At 34.7% G+C, this 27,459-nt stretch overlaps 1 protein-coding gene across 8 annotated transcripts in view; it reads left to right on the forward strand.

The window, feature by feature from the left end:
• Window positions 1–27,459, forward strand: part of EPHA5 (EPH receptor A5) — a 353,938-nt gene that overhangs the window by 315,074 nt on the left and 11,405 nt on the right. For all 8 annotated transcript variants that reach the window (XM_054485823.2, XM_054485824.2, XM_054485826.2 and 5 more), the window contains 4 exons: window positions 5,859–5,920; window positions 7,342–7,551; window positions 10,655–10,804; window positions 23,678–23,871. In XM_054485823.2, coding sequence (XP_054341798.1) covers window positions 5,859–5,920; window positions 7,342–7,551; window positions 10,655–10,804; window positions 23,678–23,871 — 616 coding nt within the window. The remainder of the gene's footprint in view (window positions 1–5,858; window positions 5,921–7,341; window positions 7,552–10,654; window positions 10,805–23,677; window positions 23,872–27,459) is intronic.

The raw sequence follows: 27,459 nt of genomic DNA on the forward strand, positions 1-27,459 counted from the left end.
TACTCTTTGTCTGTACTTCAAGCTGGTTAATGGAAAATGATTTATACAGTTTTATTGAATTTACAAGGGTTAGAGTAAGCCATGTTAATTATTGCTATGTCATTTTTGCAGGCTAGCAGGAACTGAGACAAAACATAAGCCAAACTAAATGTAATTAGCATTAAAATGACTCAAGCATGAAAAATAATCGAATGGGTCCTGAAATGTCTTATTCTTGTCAACAAAAGAAGATCATACTTATTTGCAAACATTTATTTTAATTGCTTTTCCCCCATCATGTGAAATATGAGAGGTGTTTCAGGTCCTTATCATCTTTCTCAAATAATGTTTCTGTTTTTCACATCACATCCTACACTGTCATAAATAATTAATCTGGCTTTTAAAATTAGGTGACACTAGCTGAAAAATCTTACAGGATGAATACCAGGTGCCCATCTCCCTTTTTTTTCCCCAGATGTATACTATTCATTGTTAATAAGTTGTCTGATCAGTGCATTCTCTTTAGGGTATAAATTCTGTCTTCTAAGCTCAATGAATTTGAGGTTGAATTTAAGATACAGATTTTCAAAGAAAGAGATAATTTTATATGAGAATTCCATCCAAATCCTACTCACTAAACCTTGGGTGGACAGTGGTCATATTTACCACTAACCCATAACTCTAAAAAGAGAGCCTAAAATATAAAAAGATAGGCAGAAAGAAGAAATTCTACAAAAGAAAGAAGAAAGAAACTGAAAATGCTGTAAGTAGAAACGCAGAAAAAGCCCTGAAGACATAAAGGACATGGGGTAAAGTAGATAACGGTAACATAGATTAGTGGAACACAGCGTCTGTTCATATGATATAAGCTGAGAGGTGCCAAGCAGGAAAAGCTGAGACTATATTCTCTAGATGTCTGCTGGAATTCAGTTCTTTCAATTTATTATAATGTGACAACCCTCTCAATAGATTTCTGTAAATGAGGGGAAAGATCAGGCAGAATCCAAGTAAAAGAGCCACACAGGGAGGATTTCTGGAATTATAGGCTGATACCAGAAAATCTAGGCCTCCGTTTAGTTAGATTAGGGCTGATCTTCGTCGGGTACATACCCTTTTGGCTCTATTCCTTGTAAATTGATTGAAATCTTTCTATACTGTCGGTAAAAACTGATGCCGGAGTTGCCCATGTGTCCCCTTTATATGAGTAGCAGTTTCTTCGCTGCGTACTTTCAAATTCCTGAAACTGGGCAAATGATGGGATAATGCCTTAATATCATAGAGTGATCCAGGATACCTCAGCATTATCGCTGGTATAAATTCTGACATATAGATACCCGTGCCCAAACAGTGGGGCTAGCACTCCTGGAAGAGGTATATTAGTTTTGTATTCTTGAAAGAAAAGGACTTCAGATGAATATAAAAGGCTGAAATGGGCTCAGAGATGTGAGAATGGGACGAAAAGAGCCCAAAGCAGAATTGTGTCTATTTTAGAGTTTGCCTGAGGTCCTTTAAAAAGAGTCTGACAATATAGTTAAAATAAAGTTTAAGTTGCAAGCATTTTTTATTCATGAATGTAGATTAAAATTATACTAATGATAAAAATTTCATTATCAATTTTTTCCTGATCTGTTCTCGAGCCATTTACAAATACAACCTAGATGATTATTTTTCTACTAAGAAATTTCACTTCTATCTAGTTTTAACGTCAGTATTTGTCACCTCATCTCCTGTAACTTTATGATTTAAGAAAAGAAAAAATTCAGAGCTCTGACCATATTTAAACTTGATGGGCTCTTTCTTGACAATATGCATAGACATGTGCCACCTCTCTTCCTGGAACTCTGGCCACCTTTTGTTACACCCATGGCCCCTTCACTCTTCAAGGTGCAGATTAAATTACATCCAAAATGCACATTCTCTGCATATGTGATCTCTCACATAACATAGGCATCTACAAACCTGTGTCAAATAAAGTATTTTAGACAAACATTTTTACAACTTTTATAAACTTTAGAGGACAAGGAAATGTGGCTGCCTTTGCAATACACTTATCACATTCCATTTAAAGAAATATTGTCTCCAGTATTTTATAAGAAGATAATTAACTGAGAATTGGACTCACTTGTCCTATATTATTATTATAAACAGTGAGTTTTAAGTGATCTGGGAAGAAAAAAGAATTTTTTATTCCCAGTTATTTCTTTTTCATATGTAATAATCATATGTTCTACATCTATAGTTGTACTTCTGGATAATATGATATGTGTAAATGAGGAAGCTGTCATTCTATGACCTGAGTCAATCAATTATCCAGTAAAATACAGACGCTCTTCTGAAGAATGCCATTAAATTAATTATAATGCATTTCACAATTGTATAGTATTTGTTTCTCTTCATAAATTAAAAAGTTAATTAATGGACATATATGGTAATTTTATTGTCATAGATCTCCTTTTTCTTAACTCAAAATACTTTAAATTAAAACAAGTTTTATGTCATGTGTTTCTATTAAAGAGCAAAGGGGTGTGTCTTAAAATATAGTGAAAATGTGGAATGATAAAGCTAGCAACTGTTTTCTAGATATTTTCTCGTATAGCAATAATTTTTTATCTTGCAATTTTCATCTTGTATTACAGACATATGGGGTATGAAATGTCACAATTTTATATGGAATGAGATGATCTATTCTCTTGGTCAACTTACATCTAGCAAGCAAGCTAACACACAAAGTTGATCAAATGTATTTTTAAAATGTTAAATCCTTGCATAGCAAATTCTGAGTAATAGGAAATATTTTAAGTGCCTTGGATAACCATGTGACTTAGCGGATACTCACAACAACCCGATGAGGTAGGCGCCATTGCTATCCTCATTTTACATATGAGAAAACTGAGGCACAGAGATAAGAATTGACTTGCCCAGGATCCATAATAATGAGTGATTGCTCTGGGATGAAAATCCAAGAAGTATGGCTCTAGAGTCTGTCCAGCTAATCTCTAGGCTACATGTCAATGTCAGATATGAAAGGAGGAGAACCCTTTTCATCATAAGTAATGATTGCTGAGGAAACTTTTCACATAACAATTAGAACAGGGCTTTAAAAAATGAAAAGAAAAGTGGGGTTAATCGAGATTTTAAGTGTGTAGCAGAGAGAGGAAGGGCAGGTAGCCATAAGGAAAGGAGTTACAAAAACATAGAGGTATGCTGCACCCATTAACTCTTCATTTAGCATTAGGTATATCTCCTAAAGCTATCCCTCCCGCCTCCCCCCACCCCACAACAGTCCCCAGAGTGTGATGTTCCCCTTCCTGTGTCCATGTGTTCTCATTGTTCAATTCCCACCTATGAGTGAGAATATGCGGTGTTTGCTTTTTTGTTCTTGCGATAGTTTACTGAGAATGATGATTTCCAATTTCATCCATGTCCCTACAAAGGACATGAACTCATCATTTTTTATGGCTGCATAGTATTCCATGATGTATATGTGTCACGTTTTCTTAATCCAGTCTATCATTGTTGGACATTTGGGTTGGTTCCAAGTCTTTGCTATTGTGAATAGTGCCACAATAAACATACGTGTGCATGTGTCTTTATAGCAGCATGATTTATAGTCCTTTGGGTATATACCCCGTAATGGGATGGCTGGGTCAAATGGTGTTTCTAGTTCTAGATCCTTGAGGAATCGCCACACTGACTTCCACAATGGTTGAACTAGTTTACAGTCCCACCAACAGTGTCAAAGTGTTCCTGTTTCTCCACATCCTCTCCAGCACCTGTTGTTTCCTGACTTTTGAATGATTTCCATTCTAACTGGTGTGAGATGGTATCTCATTGTGGTTTTGATTTGCGTTTCTCTGATGGCCAGTGATGATGAGCATTTTTTCATGTGTTTTTTAGCTGCATAAATGTCTTCTTTTGAGAAGTGTCTTTTCATGTCCTTCACCCACTTTTTGTTGGGGTTGTTTATTTTTTTCTTGTAAATTTGTTTGAGTTCATTGTAAATTCTGGATATTAGCCCTTTGTCAGATGAGTAGGTTGCGAAATTTTTCTCCCATTTTGTAGGTTGCCTGTTCACTCTGATGGTAGTTTCTTTTGCTGTGCAGAAGCCCTTTAGTTTAATGAGATCCCATTTGTCAATTTTGGCTTTTATTGCCATTGCTTTTGGTGTTTTAGACATGAAATCCTTGCCCATGCCTATGTCCTGAATGGTAATGCCTAGGTTTTCTTCTAGGGTTTTTATGGTTTTAGCTCTAATGTTTAAGTCTTTAATCCATCTTGAATTAATTTTTGTATAAGGTGTAAGGAATGGATCCAGTTTCACCTTTCTACATATGGCTAGCCAGTTTTCCCAACACCATTTATTAAATAGGGAATCCTTTCCCCATTGCTTTTTCTTCTCAGGTTTGTCAAAGATCAGATAGTTGTAGATATGTGGCGTTATTTCTGAGGGCTCTGTTCTGTTCCATTGATCTGTATCTCTGTTTTGGTACCAGTACGATGCTGTTTTGGTTACTGTAGCCTTGTAGTATAGTTTGAAGTCAGGTAGTGTGATGCCTCCAGCTTTGTTCTTTTGGCTTAGGATTGACTTGGCGATGCGGGCTCTTTTTTGGTTCCATATGAACTTTAAAGTAGTTTTTTCCAATTCTGTGAAGAAAGTCATTGAGTGTCAACTTGATTGGATTGAAGGAAGCAAAGTATTTTTCCTGGGTGTGTCTGTGAGGGTGTGGCCAAAGGAGATTAACATTTGAGTCAGTGACCTGGGAGTGGCAGACCTACCCTCAATCTGGGTGGGCACCATCTAATCAGCTGCCAACATGGCTAGAATTAAGCAGGCAGAAGAACTTGGAAGGACTAGACTTGCTGAGTCTTCCGGCCTTCACTCCCTTCCATGATCTTTCTCCCGTGCTGGATGCTTCCTGCCCTGGAACATCAGACTCCAAGTTCGTCAGCTTTTGGACACTTGGACTTACACCAGTGGTTTGCCAGAGGCTCTCAGGCCTCTGGCCACAGACTAAAAGCTGTGCTGTCAGCTTCCCTACTTTTGAGGTTTTGAGACTCTGGCTGGCTTCCTTGCTCATCAGCTTGTAAATAGCCTGTTGTGGGACTTCACCTTGTGTTTGTGTGAGTCAATACTCCTTAATAAACTCCCCTGCATATAAAAAAAAAAAATAGAGGTAAAGGTAGGAAAATGCAATATACATTCAAAGGATCAAAGGATCATAAACAGGGCAATTAGATAGGATGGAGTTTTTATTTAGAATTGTGAGAATTAGAAAGATGAATATGTTCCAAGTGTTTCACTGAATATTATTGGATACATTATATCATTACTTCTATTAAAATAAAATTTATCCTAAAACTCATAGAATTATTCTTAAACACATTTCCTACATAAATTAGTGATGATATTGGCAAAGGTGTATGTGTGTGTGTGTATGTGTGTGAATCTTAAATATCAATCTGTTGTTAACCTTGTGATACATTTTTCTCACTGACTCACCCATAACACTAAGATATCATCATATCAGGAATTAGCTTCTTTCTTAAAGAGGACATTTTTAAATATTTATATATTTAAATAGTTTTTAAATATTTTTAAAAATGTTTTTTAAATATTAAATGTATTTAAAATATTTTTAAAATATTAAATATGTGTAAAATATTTTAAAATATTTAAATATTTTTATTTTATTTAATAAATTTATTTTATTTAAAAAATTTTATTTTTAATATTTTTATTTAAATATTTAAGTTTATATACATATATATATATATACACACACAATTTGGACACTAATAAAAACTTCTGGGTAAGCTTTTGCCGGATAAGAATGCAAAATCGAAGAGCATCAGGTTATATCACTCTGTTTTCTTTTCAGGTAAACCAGTGATGATAGTGACAGAGTATATGGAGAATGGCTCTTTAGATACATTTTTAAAGGTAGGATTTGGGAATAATTTAGTTATTCAAGGTGTTATTTATATATTGGCTGTGATGTTGAAGTTGAATTTGGGCCACTTTAATGCTTAAGTTTTTTATAGAATAGAAATTTATGGAGCCACAATAATTACACTCCAAAATGAACATAGGTTTGTTTTAGAAAACTCACACAAATCCAAATTATATGCCCCTAAAGTTTTATTTAAGTATGTCTTAATTTGAAAAAAAAAATGCAGAGAAGTAAAAGGGAATAGGAGAGGAAAAGAAAAATTTTAAAAAAGAAATGTAAAAAGAGAAAAAAGGAAAAAATAAGGTCTTACAAGCATTCAATTTTCTCATAGTGTATCAGGCAGAGCGAGAAAACGTGTAAATAGCCCAGGCAAGTCATTAATAAAGGTGTCAAGTTAGAGCCTATAAGTGCTCCTAATCTACCTGAAGACCCGTCACTACTTGCACCAGCAGAGTTCATGTGGTCATTGACAATAGCTAATATTATCAGATCACCAGCGTTTCAGGGAAAGATTTTCTTCATGTGCAAATCTCTAAATTTTAAATATTGGCAAACCCACTTTATTAGTAAATAGCTTGTGTTAGACAATGTAACATATTTGCAGGCCTGATTGAACATGTAGGCTGGCAGTTTGTAATTTTAATATAGTGCTCATTACCATTGGTAGGAAAAAGTGATAGCACAATGCCATTGATAACAATTGTAAGAGGGACCTATGCAATGAATTTGATAATGGTCCACTGAAAAGTCAAATTTTTCTTCCTACTGCCAGACTCTGCCAAATTATTTTATCAAATTTTCTAACCATACCTTTAAGTACTCCAGTCTCTTAGAGTCACGTCATTCCTTTATTTTAAAATAGCCATCCATTGAGCCTTATGAGTTTACGTAACTGAAATAATTTCAGTGCCCTTGACAAAGACAACAAACTTACAAAAATTGCTAACATTGACCAGATCACTGCTCAGTCACCAGTCTCCCATCTGCTGTTACAGAAACTCCCTTATCTCCTCTGTCCATTTCTTCTTTAACTTAATATGTCTATCCAGCTAGCTTCTTTTAAATCACCTCAAAATAGTACGGTGTTGACCCAAGGCAGATACTAGGTTGGAGTGTGAACAAACCCTTCTGATGACTGAGAATAAAGGAGTTATGATGCAGAAAAAGGCAACTACATAAGATTTTTGGCCAGGGTTTTCAAAACCTTTATCTGCTTTGACCAAGCAGAGGAAAAATAAACATCACTAAGTTAACCATATACTTCCTACCATTTTCCAATCTCCTTCAGATAGAAATTGCATATGAATTTTAGTGATTGATAGTATCAATTTGGGGGATTGAATACAGTCCTCTCATATTTTCCCCCAGTGATTGGTGTTGCTAGACTAATTTTTCTACATTGTCTTTACAGAAAAACGATGGGCAGTTCACTGTGATTCAGCTTGTTGGCATGCTGAGAGGTATCTCTGCAGGAATGAAGTACCTTTCTGACATGGGCTATGTGCATAGAGACCTTGCTGCTAGAAACATCTTGATCAACAGTAACCTTGTGTGCAAAGTGTCTGACTTTGGACTTTCCCGGGTTCTGGAAGATGATCCCGAGGCAGCCTACACCACAAGGGTAAGATCTAACAGAGTACATTTCTGAAACACTAGACCAGAGCCATTTATTTTTAAAGATTCTAAAAGAAATAGCTAAAAGAGCATTCCTGAAACAAAGTCAAAAAGAAAGAGAGAGAGTGAGGGGGAGAGGGAGAGAGAAAATCAAAAGTCAAAAAATTCTTCCATTTATGTATTAGCAAATTTAAATATTAACTTTAGAATATCTGATTTTCATAATTCATTTTTTTCTGAAGATACTAAAAATAAAAAATCTTACTTCAGAATGGATACAGCATGTAAGAATAATGATCTTAAACTTAAAAGTAAGGAGTTAAATACAGAATCTCCGACATTAAAGGTTTTATATATATATAATATATATATATTATATATATATATATAGTATGTGTGTGTCTGTGTATACACACATATATATGAATATGTAAACATGTATAATATTATTGGGTAATTTAAGCTCTGCGTTATACTGTCCTTACTTGTTAAATAAATACAGAAATATCTAGCTCCCACCTTTTAAGGATTTACATTGTGGGGAAAAAAGAGCTATTCCTTCAAAAAGTTTTGATTTCCTGGAGGTATTGTAATAGCTATTTAAAAACTGTTATGTCTACACTATGGAAAATTGATCACTAACTCATATTGTCATATTTCACAGAATTCAAAACTCTTTTCTATCAAAATAATTGCTTGCTGTATTGATATGGTATATAATTGACATTTTTTTCTGTGAAAAACTGTGCATATTGCTACAACAGAATGTTATGAGTGATCTGTAATGTCATACTTTTTGAGTTTGAATTCCTTATGATAAACAATATTTGCTTAATTCTAAATATGTTCAGTGTCATCAGGTTGGATATCCTCAATGTCTAAAACCCTTGTGAAGATAGAGATCTGTCATTGTTTCCTTTTCCCTATACAATTTGATGTCTCTCATTCTCAAAGTAATATACATGTTTTCTTATTTAATTCAACTTTTAAAAATTACATCCACTGGCAGTGTAACAATAAGTTCTTTTCAGATTATAAGGGTTTTTTTTTAAACATTTGTGTTTTGTGATTCATGGGGATTTGTACTTTGTTGAAGGGCAAAAGTAACTTATCAAAGCAAACAAAGACTTCCAGTGGTCAGTTTAATCAATAAAGTGTTTAGGGGTATATCTTTCCTCTTCCAGACCTATCATTGTCATTATTTGCATTACAGGATAGCTCAATTAAGAATTCTCTTGGGAATAGAGTTACCCTTAATAAATTTGGCCTGATCAAGATTGAGGTTATGCAAATATCCATTGCCAGTGTGATTGGTGGGTGTCTTAGTTAAGTGTAAAAAGTAGATTTTTCAAGATTTGTGTTAGTGTGTTATGCTACAGAGTAAAGTGAGAGACAGAGAACCTGAAACCTTCAAGGCTTATTCCTCTGAAATGGGGTATAGTGGCAGCCTGTGGAAAATCTATACACTGAGTGATGAGAAGATAAGGAACTTCAGATTTATTGATGACACAAAGGATGATCAGAGGATCAAGAGAAAAATTATGGGCTAAGGTTTAATATATCAACAAATGAAAATTCTAAAAGGAATATTAATAAGACATTATAGAATATCTATGCATAGCTAGGATTCATAATGCTATCTTGCCTATGAATATTTAATGAATGAGAATGAGTTTCAGGTAAGTCTTCTTCAAATGATGTTACCATATATCTAAAGAGCAAATAATTCAAACCTAACTTCAATTCCCAAAATAATTTTTAGTATGACCCCAAACTGTTATTTCCTTATATATATTGAAACTTTGGTTCATAAACAGCAATTTAAGTCCATTTTTTCCCTTGCAATGTAAATTAAATCTTTCCCTTCCTGCAAAATGGGAAGGCATATGTTAGTCTTTTTACAAGAAAATACTGAACACCTTCACCTCTTTCTCTTTCAATATATATTTGATGGTAGATGAAATATTTGGTTATCTAGGTTTGCCTGCTATTAAAGTTAAGAGAATAATAATTTCACCCTGAAAGAGGCATGATATTAAAGTGTTTATTGTATGAACTAAGAGAAAGTCTACCAAATCAATTTTTATGCCATTAAAAAAAAACTTGATAATGTGGTAAGATTTTCCCCCAATCCAATTTCAATAATTTTTAATTTGGTTTAGTCAAACAAGGCACCCTCCTCTTAAACAGTTGAACCAAACAAAAACAAAAATAAGACAACAGAGGAAAAGAGAAAAGCAAGTCTAAAAGAAATAACACAACATCAAGGGAAAGTATAACTTTGTTTTAATATATCCAATATTAGGCTAGGCCCAGTAGCTCACGCCTGTAATCCCAGCACTTTGGGAGGCTGAGGTGGGTGAATCGCTTGAGGTCAGGAGTTGGAGAGCAGCCTAGCCAACATGGCAAAACCCTGTTTCTACTAAAAATACAAAAATTAGCCAGGCATGATAGCGCGCGCCTGTAGTCCCAGCTACTCGGGAGGCTGAAGTATGAGAATCACTTGTACCTGGGAGGTGGGGGTTACAGTGAGTGGAGATCTCACCACTGCACTCCAGCCTAGGAGACAGAGTGAGACCCTGTCTCAAAAAAAAAAAAAATATATATATATATATATATGCACACACATATATATGCACATATATATATATATATCTCCAATGTTTATGCTTGTCTTATTAACTGCTAAACAGCTCAGGGTCACATTCATCAACCTATAATTTCCACTTACAATTTCTGTATTAAAGAAATGAAGCACCCAGGGATTTTGAGTCCTTTGTTAAGAAGTCATGAGAGTATACCTTATTGGTTTGCTTGACTGCCTGCTTTCCCTTACTTAGAGCTGCCATACTGAGGACTGTAATTGAGATGTGGTTTCTGTACTTATTTCAGTAGTCGCACAGAATTTAAACTAGAAACCTTCTAGACAGCCAATTAGTAGTTAGTCTACAACTGCTTATGGGCTGAGAGATGTGAAAAGAGACTGTGTGCTGTCAAACAGATTCACTTAAAAATGCTACATCTCTGTCTAGATCTTTTCAGTGAGGCAACACTTTCTCTAGGCACATTTGAAGTATGTAGGAAGTTTTTTAAATCTTTTTCAATTTTAGGGAGGAAAAATTCCAATCAGATGGACTGCCCCAGAAGCAATAGCTTTCCGAAAGTTTACTTCTGCTAGTGATGTCTGGAGTTATGGAATAGTAATGTGGGAAGTTGTGTCTTATGGAGAGAGACCCTACTGGGAGATGACCAATCAAGATGTGAGTATGGAACTACTGTTTCTCAGCTTGACAATTAAATGCTTTGTTCTCTGAGTCAAGACACTTACAATGTTTTTCATTTCTGAAAGTGACAGTTGCTTAAGAAAATGAAATACTTTGCTTACTCTCTGATCTGTTTTGTGTTGTTGAAATATCCTTTATGCAGGAGCTCAAAATGAGTTATTACAAAGGAAAGTAAGTTACAGTTATATAAAAACTCAGTCCGTTGCCAGACAGTTTTAGCTGTACTGTAGTGATGTTTCACTCAATTCATGTCAGTATCATTTTCAAAGATAAAGAAAGAGCCACCAAAGAATGAATACTGACAGGCAAGTTTTTATGATTTGCATTTGATAAAGGCAGCTAATACTCCAAACCAAAAGGATGATGATATTGATTTAATAGTGGATGCTCTTAGAGGATAAAAAGGAATAGTCTATGTTTCTTTAAATTAAAAAATGTTAGAAGAGTTGTATTGTTTATTTAACTTGAAAGAAAAACCAGATTTTCCCCACAATGGAAAAATAATTCATACTTACAATAATAGAATCCTAAAATTAAGGGAACTGTGAAAGAATCTTCTGTTCAAATTCACAACGTTTATTATGTGATGCCTGACACACGGCTCTTTAATCTTTCCCTTTGTAATTTTCCATCATTACTATTCAATACAGCCCTTTCTATTTTGGATCATATGGAAATTTCATATTTTTCTTTTGAGAAACAACAATTATAAAAGCAGCTAACATTTATTGAGCCCTTACCATGTGACATACACTGTTTTAAGTGCTTTACCAACTATTTTATTACTTCATTGTAAAGCTAGTATATTGAACAGTTTTAATTTAATAATGTGCTTATTTGAAACACTTTTCACTCCCATTATTTCTGTCATCCATGCTCCATAAAACCTCCCTCTCTCATGCCTTCAGGGTTGGTTAGACAGATACTATATAGCTCTCCAGCTGAATTTTGTTGAAACAACAACGCCGGTAATTAACACTCACTTTCCAATCTAAAAATTCTAGTCCAACCTAAAGGTGAATCCCATATTCATTTCAAAGTGTCTTCCACAACTGGAGGCCTAGCCTAACTGTAGGTACCTACAGTGTGAATCAAGTATGGTCAGATATTTGCCTCTCCTCCTCTGCCAAAGTCTATATCAGGATTCTTCAGGATTGGTTTGGGTGGAGAGGTAGAAAAGAAGGGGCATAAATGTCTTCTTTTGAGAAGTGTCTGTTGATATCCTTTGCCCATTTTTTGATGGGATTGTTTGATTTTTTCTTGTAAATTTGTTTAAGTTCTTTGTAGATTCTGGATATTAGCCGTTTGTCAGATGGGTAGATTGCAAAAATTTTCTGCCATTCTGTGTGTTGCTTGTTCACTCTGATGGTAGTTTCTTTTGCTGTGCAGAAGCTCTTTAGTTTAATTCGATCCCATTTGTCAATTTTGGCTTTTGTTGCCATTGCTTTTGGTGTTTTAGTCATGAAGTCCTAGAACTTAAAATATAATAATAAAAAAAGACAAAATGAAACCACAACTTCATACCATGTATATATAAAATATACATGTGAGGTGGAATAAATATTGAAATGTCAAAATCAGAATATAAAATAATAGAAGAAAAATTTTGATTATATTTAGCCTTTCTTTAAAAAACAGGAAAAATCCATAAGCCATTTAAGAAAAGAGTTTGATGGTTCTCACTAACAAAATTATAAATTTATGTGTTGAAAAATGCACAACAAAAAGTAAGAAATACAAGTTTAGACTGAGAAAATATTTTCAATACTGCATTATAAACGTAAGTGTAATGTACTTATACAATGAGACTTAATAAAGCATTAAGAAAAATAGAAACAATAGGCAAAGCATAAGATTTGGCAAGATACATTGGATGGAATGCAGATGGCCAATAAATGTATGAAAAAAAGTTTAACTTTTTAAATAAAAGAAATACAAATTAGAAAAAAGAAAAGATGAGGCACGGGCTGGGCGCGGTGGCTCACGCCTGTAATCCCAGCACTTTGGGAGGCCGAGGCGGGTGGATCGTGAGGTCAGACCATCCTGGCTAACACGGTGAAACCCTGTCTCTACTAAAAATACAAAAAATTAGCCGGGCGTGGTGGTGGGCGCCTGTAGTCCCAGCTACTCGGGAGGCTGAGACAGGAGAATGGCATGAACCCTGGAGGCAGAGCTTGCAGTGAGCCGAGATTGTACCACTGCACACCAGTCTGGGCGAAAGAGCGAGACTCCGTCTCAAAAAAAAAAAAAAAAAGAAAAGAAAAAGAAGAGGCACGATTGCTTTCATAATGTGAGGATATTGATGCCTCCTGTGAGACAAATTGCCCAGGCATTAGTTCTCAAGTGGGTTATCTGTCTGAACTCTTCCAAAGACCCTTGATGAAGCCCTTTTCTCTGCAAGGCCCCTAGAGGAGGAGGATGTCCTTAGACTTTCCATAGTTCCTCTCGCTTGCTGTCTGTTCCCCATCTGACAGTGTCTTACTGTTCCAGCACTGTGTCCACTTTTTTGGAGAGAAACACATTCTTATTGGATGCACTAGCAGTGCCTTCTCTTTGCAGATATCTGTTGCAGGCTGCTCCAGCCAGCCTTCTTCAAATTTCCCCAGAAGAAAATCCAGGGTCACACATCAGCTTTCCCACGAATGATTTCATAGCATTCTTCTTTGATCGAAACAGCAAATTGGAGTTACGGATTTCTGCTTCTCAGCAAGCACACCGGATGACAATGAGTCTCCCCTTCTTGTAGTCACTTAAAATTGCTAAAATTGGTTTTCTTTATGCCCTGCTTACTTGGCTTGGGGAGGGGAGCACTGACTGGCATTTCTCTAAATCTGGGAAAATGGTATATATTGTCTTCAGCTTTATGATTTTAGGGGCGGGACCATGGCAAAACTATATCATTCAATTCCTGTTACATATATTTATACTTATATTTAACAACCTTGTGTCAGAGATACGCTATTATTATTACTGTTTTACAATTAAGAAACTGAAGCTTGGAGATGTTAAATGACTTATTTACCGTCACAGAAATAATGAAAGTGATACCAGAAATTTCAGTCTGGTTCTCCAGAATTTTTGTATCGAAGCATCGCACTGTGTCCAGTTGAATCAATATCTCCTACCTCTCTTTCATTTCTAACCAATAGTCCTACATCAGCTTTCTAATTTAATATAAAATATAAAATGTTCAATTGAATATATGATTACTCTGGATTGATCTTGATCTTAGTCTAGACTAAGACCAGACCCGTTTACTACTTTCTATTCTTCAGATAAATGCCAAATGCTAACAGGCCCTGCAGAACACTGCGTGGTTTCATTTCTAACTTATCTAAACCTCATTGCAATGCCATTCTTCCCTTTAATTTTTGTGAAAGTATTTTAATCCATCCTGGCAGCGAGCCTTGATATACTGGTTTCTACCATGTGTCTACTTCACTCAAGGGAAACATTCATCCCTTATTTGCCTGGTTAACTTCTATTCACACTTGAGATATTTAGAATTCTGATCCTGTCACTCAGAATTATTAGTTTTTCCCAGCTGTGCAGCAGATCATTCACATTATAAGGAATTATGCCTAATACAGTTGTATCTGTCACAGACACAATTATTCACCAGTGCAAACACTGGTGCTAGGTGAATGTTCATAACTGCTCATCTTGACTAGGCTTTCTTATGTTCCTGGGGGCCAGTGGGTCTGTATTAGTATGCCTTGGCTCTCCTCCAGAAGTCTATTACTTTCCTCCTGAGACCAGCAGCTAGCCTAAACGTGATCTCATTTGCAAAATGGCTGAAGGGTAAGAAGGAGCCCAATTACATCTCAGCCTGCAACATGTCTGCTAAAATTCCATTGGCCAATCCCATAATCAAAGTGCTGAGTCAATGATACTACTCTTTGTGGATGGGCACTACAAAGTTGCATAGATAAGTGAATAAAAGTTCATTTATCTAATGCTTAATCACTTCTTTAACATTATAGTATCATCTATTTTTACTCTCATAGTGCTTTCTTTGTGATTTTTATTTTTCCTTGTGCCTTTAATTTTACTTTCCTGATTTCAGCTATCTGAGTGTCTTGATACTCTTTCAGATAACTGTATTTCAAATTACTTAGAAAAACACTAGAAATTGCTTATGTAACTTTTCAGGAAGTTTTAAGGAAGAAAAAAATACTAATATTTTGGCTTTTACTTGGTTTTCTAAGAATTTAAATGAGGTTTACAGAAAATGATCATATAATTAAAGATCATTCTAAAATATCTGTCTATAATACAATGTCCAATGCATGCATTGTTACTTTCTCAGCTAGTTCATAAGTGGCATTTTAGTTTTCAGATACAGCACTAAATTTCCTATGCCTTAATTTCTGTCCAAATTTTGTATCCAAGAAACATGACAAATCAACTATATTTAATGATTACAATCACTAAATATTTCTTTGGAGAAAAATTCTCAGAAAACAAAGTAGAAGTGTTGATTTGGCAATTTCAAATGATATATTCCATAATCTCTGCATTCAAGATACTAGCTGATTCTTAAAGGGCTTTGCCACCATGAAACTCTTACGTTACCAAGACATGCCGGATAATCTAAATCTCACAGAGGAGATCTTCCTCTGTGTCAGGAGGACAAAATGCAGCAGTAGGAGTCTTTTGATTTAGGATTGCCTCTTCCATCAGGAAGAAAACCTGTAATGACAATAATGAAAATAAACTAGAACAACTAAGGAGATTTTAGGTAAATACCAGACCATGAACTCTTATTCAAGCTCAGAAGCTAAGATAATATCATGTAGTCAGTAGAAGCCTATTTATTGATAGTAAACACTTTAAATGTCAACATTTTTCAGAAGCTAAAATAAAAACTAAAGATTTCATTTTGTTGCATTTTTATTTTTAGTGACAAGGTCTTTCTCTTATATTTATTGCAGAGTATATGACTGTATAGGTTCTACTAAGGGCATAGATTGCACAATATTTTAAAAACCAATTTAAGTAATCTCTTTTTTAATCTTCTTATATTAGAAGTATTTTTGCCTTTTTTGGTTTTAGGAAGTCAGGTTCTGTGCTTTCTTTTTCTAGCCAGTTTTAATCCAGTCATTTTATTACTACTTCTGTTGGCCCAGATATTACTTGTAAAGTAGAAAGACTATGTGACTGCAGAAAAGATCAACTAGCTTTGTACTGGGTGTGCCTCTCTTCCTCCTTCTATTCTTTGTTTCATTTCTGATGTGCCAGATATACATATATACATATATCAGCAGTATAAATTATATGTATATAAGTAACATACATAAACATATAAGGAATGTGTGTACATATGTATATGTGTACATATGTTTATGTATATTTATGTATATGTATATTTATGTATATGTGTACATATGTTTATGTACATATGTTTATGTATATTGCTTATATTATTGACATATTTCTTGCTAAAACAAAGAGTCAGTATGTTGTAATTAACTAAAGAAGGGATATGAGGAATTTAGTTCTCATCCAAATACTGCAAATTACTAAGATTTGACAGTAAGCAAATTATTTGACTCCTTTGCCTCATTGCTATATAATCTAAAATGAGTGTCTTTGACCAAAGAATATTCATCTTTTAAGGATAACGCCACCCTCGGATGTAAGTAATTATTTTAGGAAGTAGTAGCCTCATAAAAATTCTTATGCTTTGAAAAAATGACACATAAAAAATTATCACTTCTTCAGCTCAAAATTTCTGTACCTGGCTGTTTAACAACAACAACAAAACAAAAATCTTGGACTTAAACCAGTCATCTTGGATTCTACAACTCTTGGTCAGTTTCAATGATTATAAAGGGAATAGGCTTCAACAGAAGATTTCTAAGAGCTCTTTAATCTCTGGAAGTCTACTGATCTAAGATTGATGCACTAAGAAAAAAGCATACTCAATATATCTTTAATAACTATCTTAGAATGAAAACTGATATATCTTAGAATCTTAGAATAAAACTGATATATCTGAAACTATTTCTATGTCATCTGGGTTTACTTCCAGAAATATATTCATAAACTAGTCATTTGTAGGGAGCTTCATATCTCATAGTAACAGCTCCTATATGTGAGATTTCAAGTAAATGCCTAGCAACATAGGTACTCAAGCCCTAGATAGAACTTAATTCATGGAAACACACAGCTGATGCTTGAATTCCTATAATCTTCCTAATCTTCCTGCCACTCAGTTTTCAAGCCTACATTTTCACATCTCCTGTGATGAAGAATGCACTATCTTCCAAAATAGCTCCTTTTAATTCTGGAGAGAGAGATATATAGCATATATATATACACACACAATAATTTATATAAATGTAAATATATATAATATGTAAATATGTATTTATTTATGGTGCAAATAAATATGATTCTATAGGGTGGCGTTCATATGTATATTTATTTATGATGCAAATAAATATGATTCTATAGGGTGACATTCATATCTCTGTCAAATTATTTTATTTGGTGTGTGTTGAAGTGTAGTGATGATAATTTCTAATTTCGATGGTGTGACTCAGCACCAGGATGGAAAGACCACAGGTTTTCATGACAAAAATACTTAATTTGTGAATCCTGCCACCCCCACTTCTTAGCTGTTAAAGATGGGCAATTTCTTAAACCTTCTAATTATTTGGAACCTGAGGTGTTTCATATGTGAAATGTGTATAATAACTTTTATCTTGTAGATTTGTAATATGGATGAATTTAGATAATTACAAACAGTCTGCATGGCTATGACTGACACAATCCATAGGCCAGTCTAGGCCCTCCAAGAAGCCTATGTCAACAGGAAATAATTAGATATTAAGGAAAATTTTTCTAAGAAAAATTGAGGAGGGATGAAGGGAAGCCGGGATAGATGTCCGACTGTGACACAGGTATGTCCCTAGGTACAGTAGAGATGGAAGGAAGGAAGGATGATTGGGTGCAAGCTATGGAGAAGAAATGCTGTTCTAAAGGAGTCTTATTATCCTTGCCATACTCCGTAATTGCCTGGAAGCAACGTTCATAAAGAAAGCTTTATGCAGGTGCACATGTGATGAAGGGCTTTAGAGCACAGCAGCTAGCGTTGTTGGCCAATTACTATCTCTGCAGGTGAAGAGCCTAGGGACAAATGTTTATGACTGCCATGCTCTATTCTCTTGCCATGACACACCTACTTCGCATAGGTTCAGAAAGCATCTGTTTCATGGTTCTGTGGGCACTTCCTCCTAAGAAAGAATTCAGAAGAGGCAGGTTACTAAATGAACTGCAGCCTGTAGCTATAGTTGATCTTAGGACCTCACCTGGTCCTTATCCTCCCCCTCCTCCACTATCCACTCTGAATCCCCCTCACTATGATCTTGGCAGGTCCTGGTGGCTTAACTGGTGGTCTGATCTAATTCCTCATTCTTGCGGGTTTCACATGTATTTCTCCCTGCCCCAACTGTGAGAAAGAAGTCCAACTGCTTCCTGCTGCTCAGTATCAGTTATCCTTGCCATTATGGTGACTTCCTTTCTTCTGATCTGTTTGCGTGAGTAATTCTTAACTGTTAGTTCAATGGAGCTTTGCTGTGTTTTCTGGCAAGAGTCACTGGGAATGGAGCACAACACAGAAGTCTCTGACTATATATATACCGCAACATGAAGAATAACACCCATACTTTCAGAATCTTGTCTCCATGTTGGTGCTTCAGCTGTGTCTTGTTGCTTCTGGATAATGAGCTATGTGTGCTGGTGTGCTCCAACAAGCTTGTACCAGCTAGCATATTTTTAGAATATTTCTACTTGAATGAGACCATGTTAGTAGCTTATAATTGGCATAGAGAGAGTATTTACACCATGTCACGATACAAATATTACAAATTTGTCCTCCCCCAGGGAGAGTGAGTTGTGACAAATTTATCAGCACTTCCTGAAGTATAAAAGTTCTTGGAATGACATAATTTTGTTCAACAGCACTTTGTTATAATGTTGATAAGGAAAACAAATATATCAACTCACAGCCAGGGCCACTGTCTGTGTGGAGCATGCAGGTTCTCCCCATGTCTGTGTGGGTTTCCTTCCGTATACAAAGATATGCCCTTTAGATTAATTGGTGTGTCTACATGGTCCCAGTCCAAGTGAGTGTGGCATGAGTGTGAGTGTGTCCTGCAAAGGGATGGTGTCCTGGCCAAGGTTGTTTCCCACCTTGTGCCCTGAGCTCCTGGGATAGGCTCCAGCCACCTGCAGCCCTAAACTGGAATAAGCAAATAAGCAATTATCTTACTTGTTTTTGTCACTTTTTCTTAAATGTATGTATAGCTCACATTTATTTCAGTGTTTAATAACAGAGGTGTTTTGGGTCTTTATTAGAAGTTTAGTTATGTTTTTGTGACCAGAAATATGCCCTAAGAACTTAACTCTTGCTTATATCAACAAAGTTATAGTTAAATTGGTTTCATTATACTTTGTTTCACTGAAAGTCACAGTTTCCAGAACGTATCCATGATATTAAGTGAGGACTTAACTATTTGTGATAGTTAAGTCCTCATACACTCTTTATTGCAAAAGGCATACTCTGGATGGGTGATAAACTATGTGGAATTCTGTGTTTGTGAATAAAGCCTTTCAAAACTCCTATTGCTGGCTGAGGATCTGTGGGCGGGAAAAGCAACCATACCCACAATAGGTATATACACCTAAAAATGCTAACCCAATGACACTTATGTGATAGAAGGAGCCCAGAGAGCCACCCTGCCATCAAATGAATAATACCATATAGGGGGCTAAGTTATGTTTTTAGGAATTGGAAAGAGAGGCAGTATTGTGTTCAGACTATTAGTTTACATGTTAATGCCAAGAAAATGCATAGCATATTATACTATTTCAGATATAGCACATCTGAACTGGTGCCAGCTTGCCTGTAAAAATTCTCATTCTAATTGTCTTTTCTTTGCTTTGTTCATCTCAGCCACCTGTATCAACAAATCTAATAGTAATGAGAAAGTCCATCGAGATTATAACTCATTTGGTTATATGTTATAAGTTGCATGGGAAAATGAACACCTAAATTGCACTTTGGTCATTTTTGGTAGATTTCCATCATTTTACAACCTACCAGAGTAGTAATGCTATCTATTTCCCCCAAAACTATTATAAACAATCATTAGAAATGGAAAAAAAAAGGAAACTTCTAATATAAAATGTGAAGTTATAGTTCCAAATCTGTTTTTAAAATAAATTCGAACAATTAATTTATAATTAAATTTCACGACCGAATTACCTGGACCCAGTTCTAAGTTGATATAGAAACAGAGCATTATATTTCTAAGTATAAATTTACCCAAAAATAAGACCGATTAAGAAATAAATTCTAGAAATATCTTCACAGGTCAAATAACTTCTTAAGGTGTTTAAACTAAACATCTGTATTGTTGTGCTTAGTGGAGGAAGGATTATTGAAAAAAAAGATGCTAAAGAAAAAAATCGAATTAATTGGTAGCAGCTTTGGTGAAAGGGCAAATTATGAAATAAACCATGTTTTGAATAAATAAGAATTACTATTCTCACTGCATAGCAAATATATTACACGACTTAAGCCATTTATATTAGGATGCTTTATTTTGATATATATATGCTGTTAAAGGGAATAAAAACTGTCCTTATCAGCAATGGAAAATCTTATAATCAGCAAACAAATAAATAAACTTCTATCAACATATGCGTATAAATGATAATTTTTAAATTTCTTTCTTAAATTATTGGCTAGTATGTTTCTCATATATCTGTTGTTTTATTACTTTATTTCTCAATATGTATAAATTTTAATCAGCTATGTTAATTGTATGTTATAATTACTGAAAACATTATCTCCTGGAGTTTGCCTTATAATTACTATATTGTTTTTGAGGTAAATTAACTAAGGTAGTAGGCTGCTCTTAGGTCTTTTGCTCAGTTATTCAATTTATCTGACCATTTAATTTTGGAGTCCTTGAGTACTTTTTATTTCTTTGCTTGCACTTAACTTTTGGTATTTCTAAGAATCTTTATTATATGCTTTTCCAGGGGGGATATAAACTACATCAGCTATGGCCAAGTGCTGATGACCCTTACCTTTATATTATCAGTCCAGCTATCTCCTATGCTCTAGCCAGATTCCTGCAAATTGCCATCTGGGTGTTCTCTGCTCACTTCAAATAAAAGAAGTCCCAAAATATATCTGACAACATTTTCTACCCTGAGAAATGTGCTTGCCTAAAGTTAACAGAAATTACCATCCAATGTGATAGGCTTGAATTTGCTTGGTTTTAACTACTTTCCTATCCTCTCTACTCCTATGTCTTTTAAAAGTACTGTTTAATCTTCTTTCCATCTGCCACTGCACTGGGTCAGGTGCCATTTTATTTATCATTAGGAGAATGCTTTCCTTCCAATGCTTAAAAATTGTCTTTGAAAAAAAAATAAGTTTATGGAAGTAGAAAGGTACAATGTGGCTATCAGAGGCCACGAAGGGGAAGGGGAAGGGAGGAGGGGGAGATTCTGGTTAAGGGATACGAAATTACAGCGAGGTAGAAGGAATGAATTCTTGTGTTCTGCAGCACTGTGGGGTTAATATGCTTACCAATAACTTCTTGTATACAAGCTAGTAGAGAGGATTTTGAATATTCACAACACAGGTAATAAATGTTTGAGGTAATGGGCATGCCCATTGCCCTAATTCGATCATTATATATTTTATACCTGTGTTGAAGGATCATTCTGTATTCCATAAATATGTACAATTATTATGTGCCAGCAGAAAAAGAAAAAAAATTAAAATTATCTTTGTAAATTTCCTATTCTAATTATTTTTTCCATTTATCAAATCAATTCTGAATTCTTTGTGAAAAAATGTAATTAAGACTAATTGTTAAAGAAATACGCAAAATAAGATATTGAGAAATATGCTCATTAATACTTGTTTTAGTATCACTCAAATATTTGAATTTTAATAATAAAATAAACCTGTATTGCTGTGTTTGGTAGCATAAACAAATTTCTTCTTAAGTTGGGTATTTTGATGGGGGCAGCAACATTACAAATGTTTTTGATAAAATGACCTCACAATTAGGCTGATACTCATATGTGCGGTTACATTTAAAATCAAGAATATGTATAATTCTTGTGCTACTAGACAGTCATTCCAGATTCCTGACAGAAATCAGCAGATGATAATAAACAGTCAGACCTTGACATTATTAAATGATACATGAGACAGTTATGCTAATTTAGCCTTTGACTTATCCATCATTTACCATCCAAAAGTCTCTTTTGAAGTAAAATTACAGTTCTATTACTTTAAAAATGTGGCTGTGCACATATTTTTTCATTAAAAAGACATTAACTTTTCAGAAAAATCACTAGAAAATTTAATCTCTATTTGATTCTGGAGTGCAAGGATAAATAAAACATGAACTGTATATTTTATGTCAATTAATTTTACAAATCACCGTTTACCAAGATTTTAAGAAAAAATGATTACCATTTATTTTATTTATAATACGTGAAGAAAGCCTCTCTTTTTATATTATCATAGTATATTTATTTTATGTTGTATTTTGCAGCAAATGGAAATAGCCGTGGATTTTAAAGACAGTAATGCTAGTTGTTATTGCAAGAGTAAGGATAAGAAAGGATAAAAGTTTACTGAGAATGATGATTTCCAATTTCATCCATGTCCCTACAAAGGACGTGAACTCATCATATTTTATGGCTGCATAGTATTCCATGGTGTATATGTGCCACATTTTCTTAATCCAGTCTATCATTGTTGGACATTTGGGTTGGTTCCAAGTCTTTGCTATTGTGAATAATGCCGCAATAAACATACGTGTGCATGTGTCTTTATAGCAGCATGATTCATAGTCCTTTGGGTATATACCCAGTAATGGGATGGCTGGGTCGAATGGAATTTCTAGTTCTAGATCCCTGAGGAATCGCCACACTGACTTCCACAAGGGTTGAATTAGTTTACAGTCCCACCAACAGTGTAAAAGTGTTCCTATTTCTCCACATCCTCTCCAGCACCTGTTGTTTCCTGACTTTTGAATGATTGCCATTCTAACTGGTGTGAGATGGTATCTCATTGTGGTTTTGATTTGCATTTCTCTGATGGCCAGTGATGGTGAGCATTTTTTCATGTGTTTTTTGGCTGCATAAATGTCTTCTTTTGAGAAGTGTCTGTTCATGTCCTTCGCCCACTTTTTGATGGGGTTGTTTGTTTTTTTCTTGTAAATTTGTTGGAGTTCATTGTAGATTCTGGATATTAGCCCTTTGTCAGATGAGTAGGTTGCGAAAATTTTCTCCCATTTTGTAGGTTGCCTGTTCACTCTGATGGTAGTTTCTTTTGCTGTGCAGAAGCTCTTTAGTTTAATTAGATCCCATTTGTCAATTTTGGCTTTTGTTGCCATTGCTTCTCAGTAAACTATCGCAAGAACAAAAAACCAAACACCGCATATTCTCACTCATAGGTGGGAATTGAACAATGAGAACACATGGACACAGGAAGGGGAACATCACACTCTGGGGACTGTTGTGGGGTGGGGGGACGGGGGAGGGATAGCACTGGGAGATATACCTAATGCTAGATGACGAGTTGGTGGGTGCAGCACACCAGCATGGCACATGTATACATATGTAACTTACCTGCACATTGCGCACATGTACCATAAAACCTAAAGTTTAATAATAATAAATAATAATAAAAGAAGAAAAAAAAAAAAAAAAGAAAGGATAAAAGTTGGACCGTGGGACATTTTTAAAGCTATTCTATACTAAATTTGTGGTGTTGGGGTGCTGGTTCTGTTTTGCTTTATACAGGTGATTAAAGCAGTAGAGGAAGGCTATCGTCTGCCAAGCCCCATGGATTGTCCTGCTGCTCTCTATCAGTTAATGCTGGATTGCTGGCAGAAAGACCGAAATAGCAGGCCCAAGTTTGATGAAATAGTCAACATGTTGGACAAGCTGATACGTAACCCAAGTAGTCTGAAGACGCTGGTTAATGCATCATGCAGGTACAAGGCCAGATCCGAGTGATTCTCCAGGATGTAGCTAATTCAGATTGATGTTACAAATATTTTATTAATTAAATCATTCTTGTGTAGACATTAATCTGTGAATCTATATGACACTAATTTATTTGGATACAGTTTTTGCATGCTACTCTCTTACGATGAATGAAATATGTGACTAAATGATATTTAAAATCACCTATACCTAATCTAATAGTGTGACATGCCAGGTTTCAGAAAAATGAACTATAGCCACATTCAGGTAGCATAAAAAAAAATACTTAAATGTGTGTATTTTCACGCATTTTGGAAGATAGGTGAGGAGGAGGAATATAAGATTATAACATAAGAAAAAGCCAATTAAGCACTGATACATTTTAAACCAGAGATATCTAGCAATAATTACTCTTTCATTTATTTAGAATACATTTTAGTATCCATATTTTAGAAACATTGACAATTTTAGGGACCCTTTTGCTCTTATCCAGTTGCACACAGATTTTTGGTTAATTATTTAGTGTGTAGTTTGAATGAGATTTAAAACTGATCAATGAGTAATCTTGTGGAGAAAATTTTGGGGAGTAAACGAGCATATTTTTTACTTTTCTGAATAGCACATGAATGCATTTAAATAATATTTCATATTTGTAAAGCATGCCTTTCTGTTTTTCTGAAAAACAGAATTATCTTCTCAAAAAATAAATCAGTTTGATTTTGCACTAGAAAATTTACCAGATTGTTATTTTCACTATGTTTGAGGCAGTTGTCTATTTTTACAAGAAAGTGTATGTTAATAACTAAATTGGCTATCTATTAGCATGGACCAAATGAGAAACAATTTGTTAATAAAGTTATGAAAGTTCTATGATTCTGACATAACATTTGTTTACTAGATGAAAAGTCATTTTAAATACAAATGAGGAATGAATCTTTAAACCCTGTTCAAGCATCATTAACTTCCTGTGGTAGCAAATGGAGAATGTATCTTCTTAGCAATTATTCCTTATGTTGTTCCCTAAATAGCTGCTTTTAAATTGCTTATTGTCACGTAAAATATTAAGACTTTCTCTCATCTACTTGTTTGACTTATATTACATTGTCACAAATGGACATACAGAAGGTGTAAAAACATACTTAATGTTCTAAATTTTATTAATTTATATAGGCATCATTATTATAGCTTGAGAGCATTTAAGAATTTCTAAGTAATTTTCTTATTTCCTTGTATGCAATATATAGGATTCAGCTTTCTAGGTTTTGTTTAAACAAATTTTGCTTTGAGACCAACTGTACCACTCACTACCTTTCCTTTATTCAGTCATCTGCATATCCTGACTCTAGAAATTGTTAGTTCCTGGTCCATTGTCTCGCCCTTTCTCCATCCCTACCTATGTCACAAGAGCTGACGACTTCAATAACCATGTAGATGATATTCCAGTATCTCTAAATATCTTGAATTTTTCTCCTTTAATGATTTTATTCTCAAATCTACCTTGTACTTTCCTTTCCATGCTTATATTCTAGACCTTGCTATTATCAAAATTGCAATTCTTTCATAACTTCAACTTCAAGATCTTACTCTCCAACTGTTTCTTTCTGCAATTCTCTTTCTCACAATTCATGCCTAATGGCTAAAAATCACTATAACATATGCATTTATTCATCCAACATCTATTCACCTTTATACTCTGGGTCATGCTGTGGGCTAGGTGCTGAGGATACAGCATTAAGCAAATAGACCTAAGTATTTGCCTTTATGAAGCCAATGCACTGTTGGGAGAGAGACGCTGAACAAAATAAAAACTTCAAAACCAATTGTGTGTTTGGTTTTGGAGTGGGGAGTGAGAGTTGAATTCAAGATGAATACTAGAAGGTTAGATTGTGCAGGCGAGACATGATGATATCTTGAAATAAAGTGGTATTAATATTGAATGGGAGAGAACTGGTCGGCTGTACAATATATTGGAAGTTGAATAGATGGTATGCACAATGATAGGTTTTGAGAAAAATGAGGACAGGGAAGAGGTGAACTGTTGCATCATACTATATAATGGGGAGAACTTCAAGAGCACACGGATGTGGAGATGAGGAGTGTGGTCTTGGACCTGGGGCCATATTTCTCTGAGAAATATGGAGGTACAAAATAGGCATATGTATATAGAAGAATCTTAGTCTGGAAACAAAAATTTTTAAAAAGTGGATACTTTTTAAAGACATGAAAGTGAATAAAATTGTCTATAGTGGAGTTATAGCCTAAATAGAAAAATAGAGGGCCAAGTCCTGGCTCCCTTAGAGTTTTAAACTCAGGAAAAAAAAAAAAAAAAAAAGACTAGCAGGCAAAAGAGATTGAGGAGAATCCAGCACACACACACACACACACACACACACACACACACACAATTGTGAGTTAAACAATGTTGAGACACAGTAGGATTTCAAGAGTGAGGTAGGAGGTGGTAGTGGGGTTGGTTGAATGTTTCCAAGAGGTCGGTCATTTTGTAGTTTGAAAAGTGCTCACAGATTTTGGCAAAAGAGAGATCATTGCCCATCTCAACTAGAGTAATTTTTATAAAATTGCTTTTGAAGAAACTATACTTAAGGGTAAATGGAATGTGAGAAAGTAGAGAGAACCTGAGTAGAGAGAAAGGTATTTGTGTCCTTTTTCTTATAGTTACAATTTACTTAAGTAAATTTCACATGTAAATTATGTAAATTTACATGATGGGCATGTAAATTATTTTTAATATTTAGTTCCCTTTTGCCATTTTTTTCTGATTATTCCCTTAAGATACATTTCTAAAAGTCATCATCATCATTATATCATTATTATTATTGGCCAAAGAGTATGAATGTAGTGTCATTAAAAGTGTCTATTGATTTAGTTGATTCTATTAAGTTTTGTTTCATATTTGGGGTTACATTTTGTTTCTCATGCTCTACCACTCCTAGGTGAATTAAGAAACACTCTGTGTGAAAGTGTAAAATAAAGAATAAATAGTTTCTTAACTTCCAGATAAATTTACTTAAATGAGCATAAGTTCCTCTAGGAAGTCAGTAAGTTCCTCTAGGAAAAATCGATTGGCTTTGCACAAATTATCCCACATATCTATAGTGGGTAGCGCTTTTCTTACCTTCATGAACAAAGAGTAGCCTATCTAAATCACTACATGACAAATTTTAGTAGACTGATTTTTAGAGAAATATTATGTTTACAGCAAAATTGAGTGGAAGGTGCAGAGATCTCCCACGTACTCCTTACCCTACACATATGTAGCCTTCCCCCACCCCATTACCAGCATCAACCACCAGAATGACACATTTGTTACCATTGATGAACCTGTATTTCCACGTAATTATCAGCCACGGCCCATAGTTTACATTAGAGTTCACTGTTGGTGTTGTACATTTTACAGATTTAGACAAATGTGTCCACCATTATACTATTATACAGAGTGGTTTTATTGTCCTAAAAATTCTCTGTGTTCATCTATTAGTACTCAATAAAATGTTTAGCTATTGTTTTGTTTTACGTAAAGTTTACTTATTAGTAAGTCCTCATGTTAAGTCCTCATTAATTATGGATAAAATAAT

This window comes from Pongo pygmaeus, chromosome 3 (genome assembly GCF_028885625.2).
Source record: "Pongo pygmaeus isolate AG05252 chromosome 3, NHGRI_mPonPyg2-v2.0_pri, whole genome shotgun sequence".
Lineage (NCBI taxonomy): Eukaryota > Metazoa > Chordata > Mammalia > Primates > Hominidae > Pongo > Pongo pygmaeus.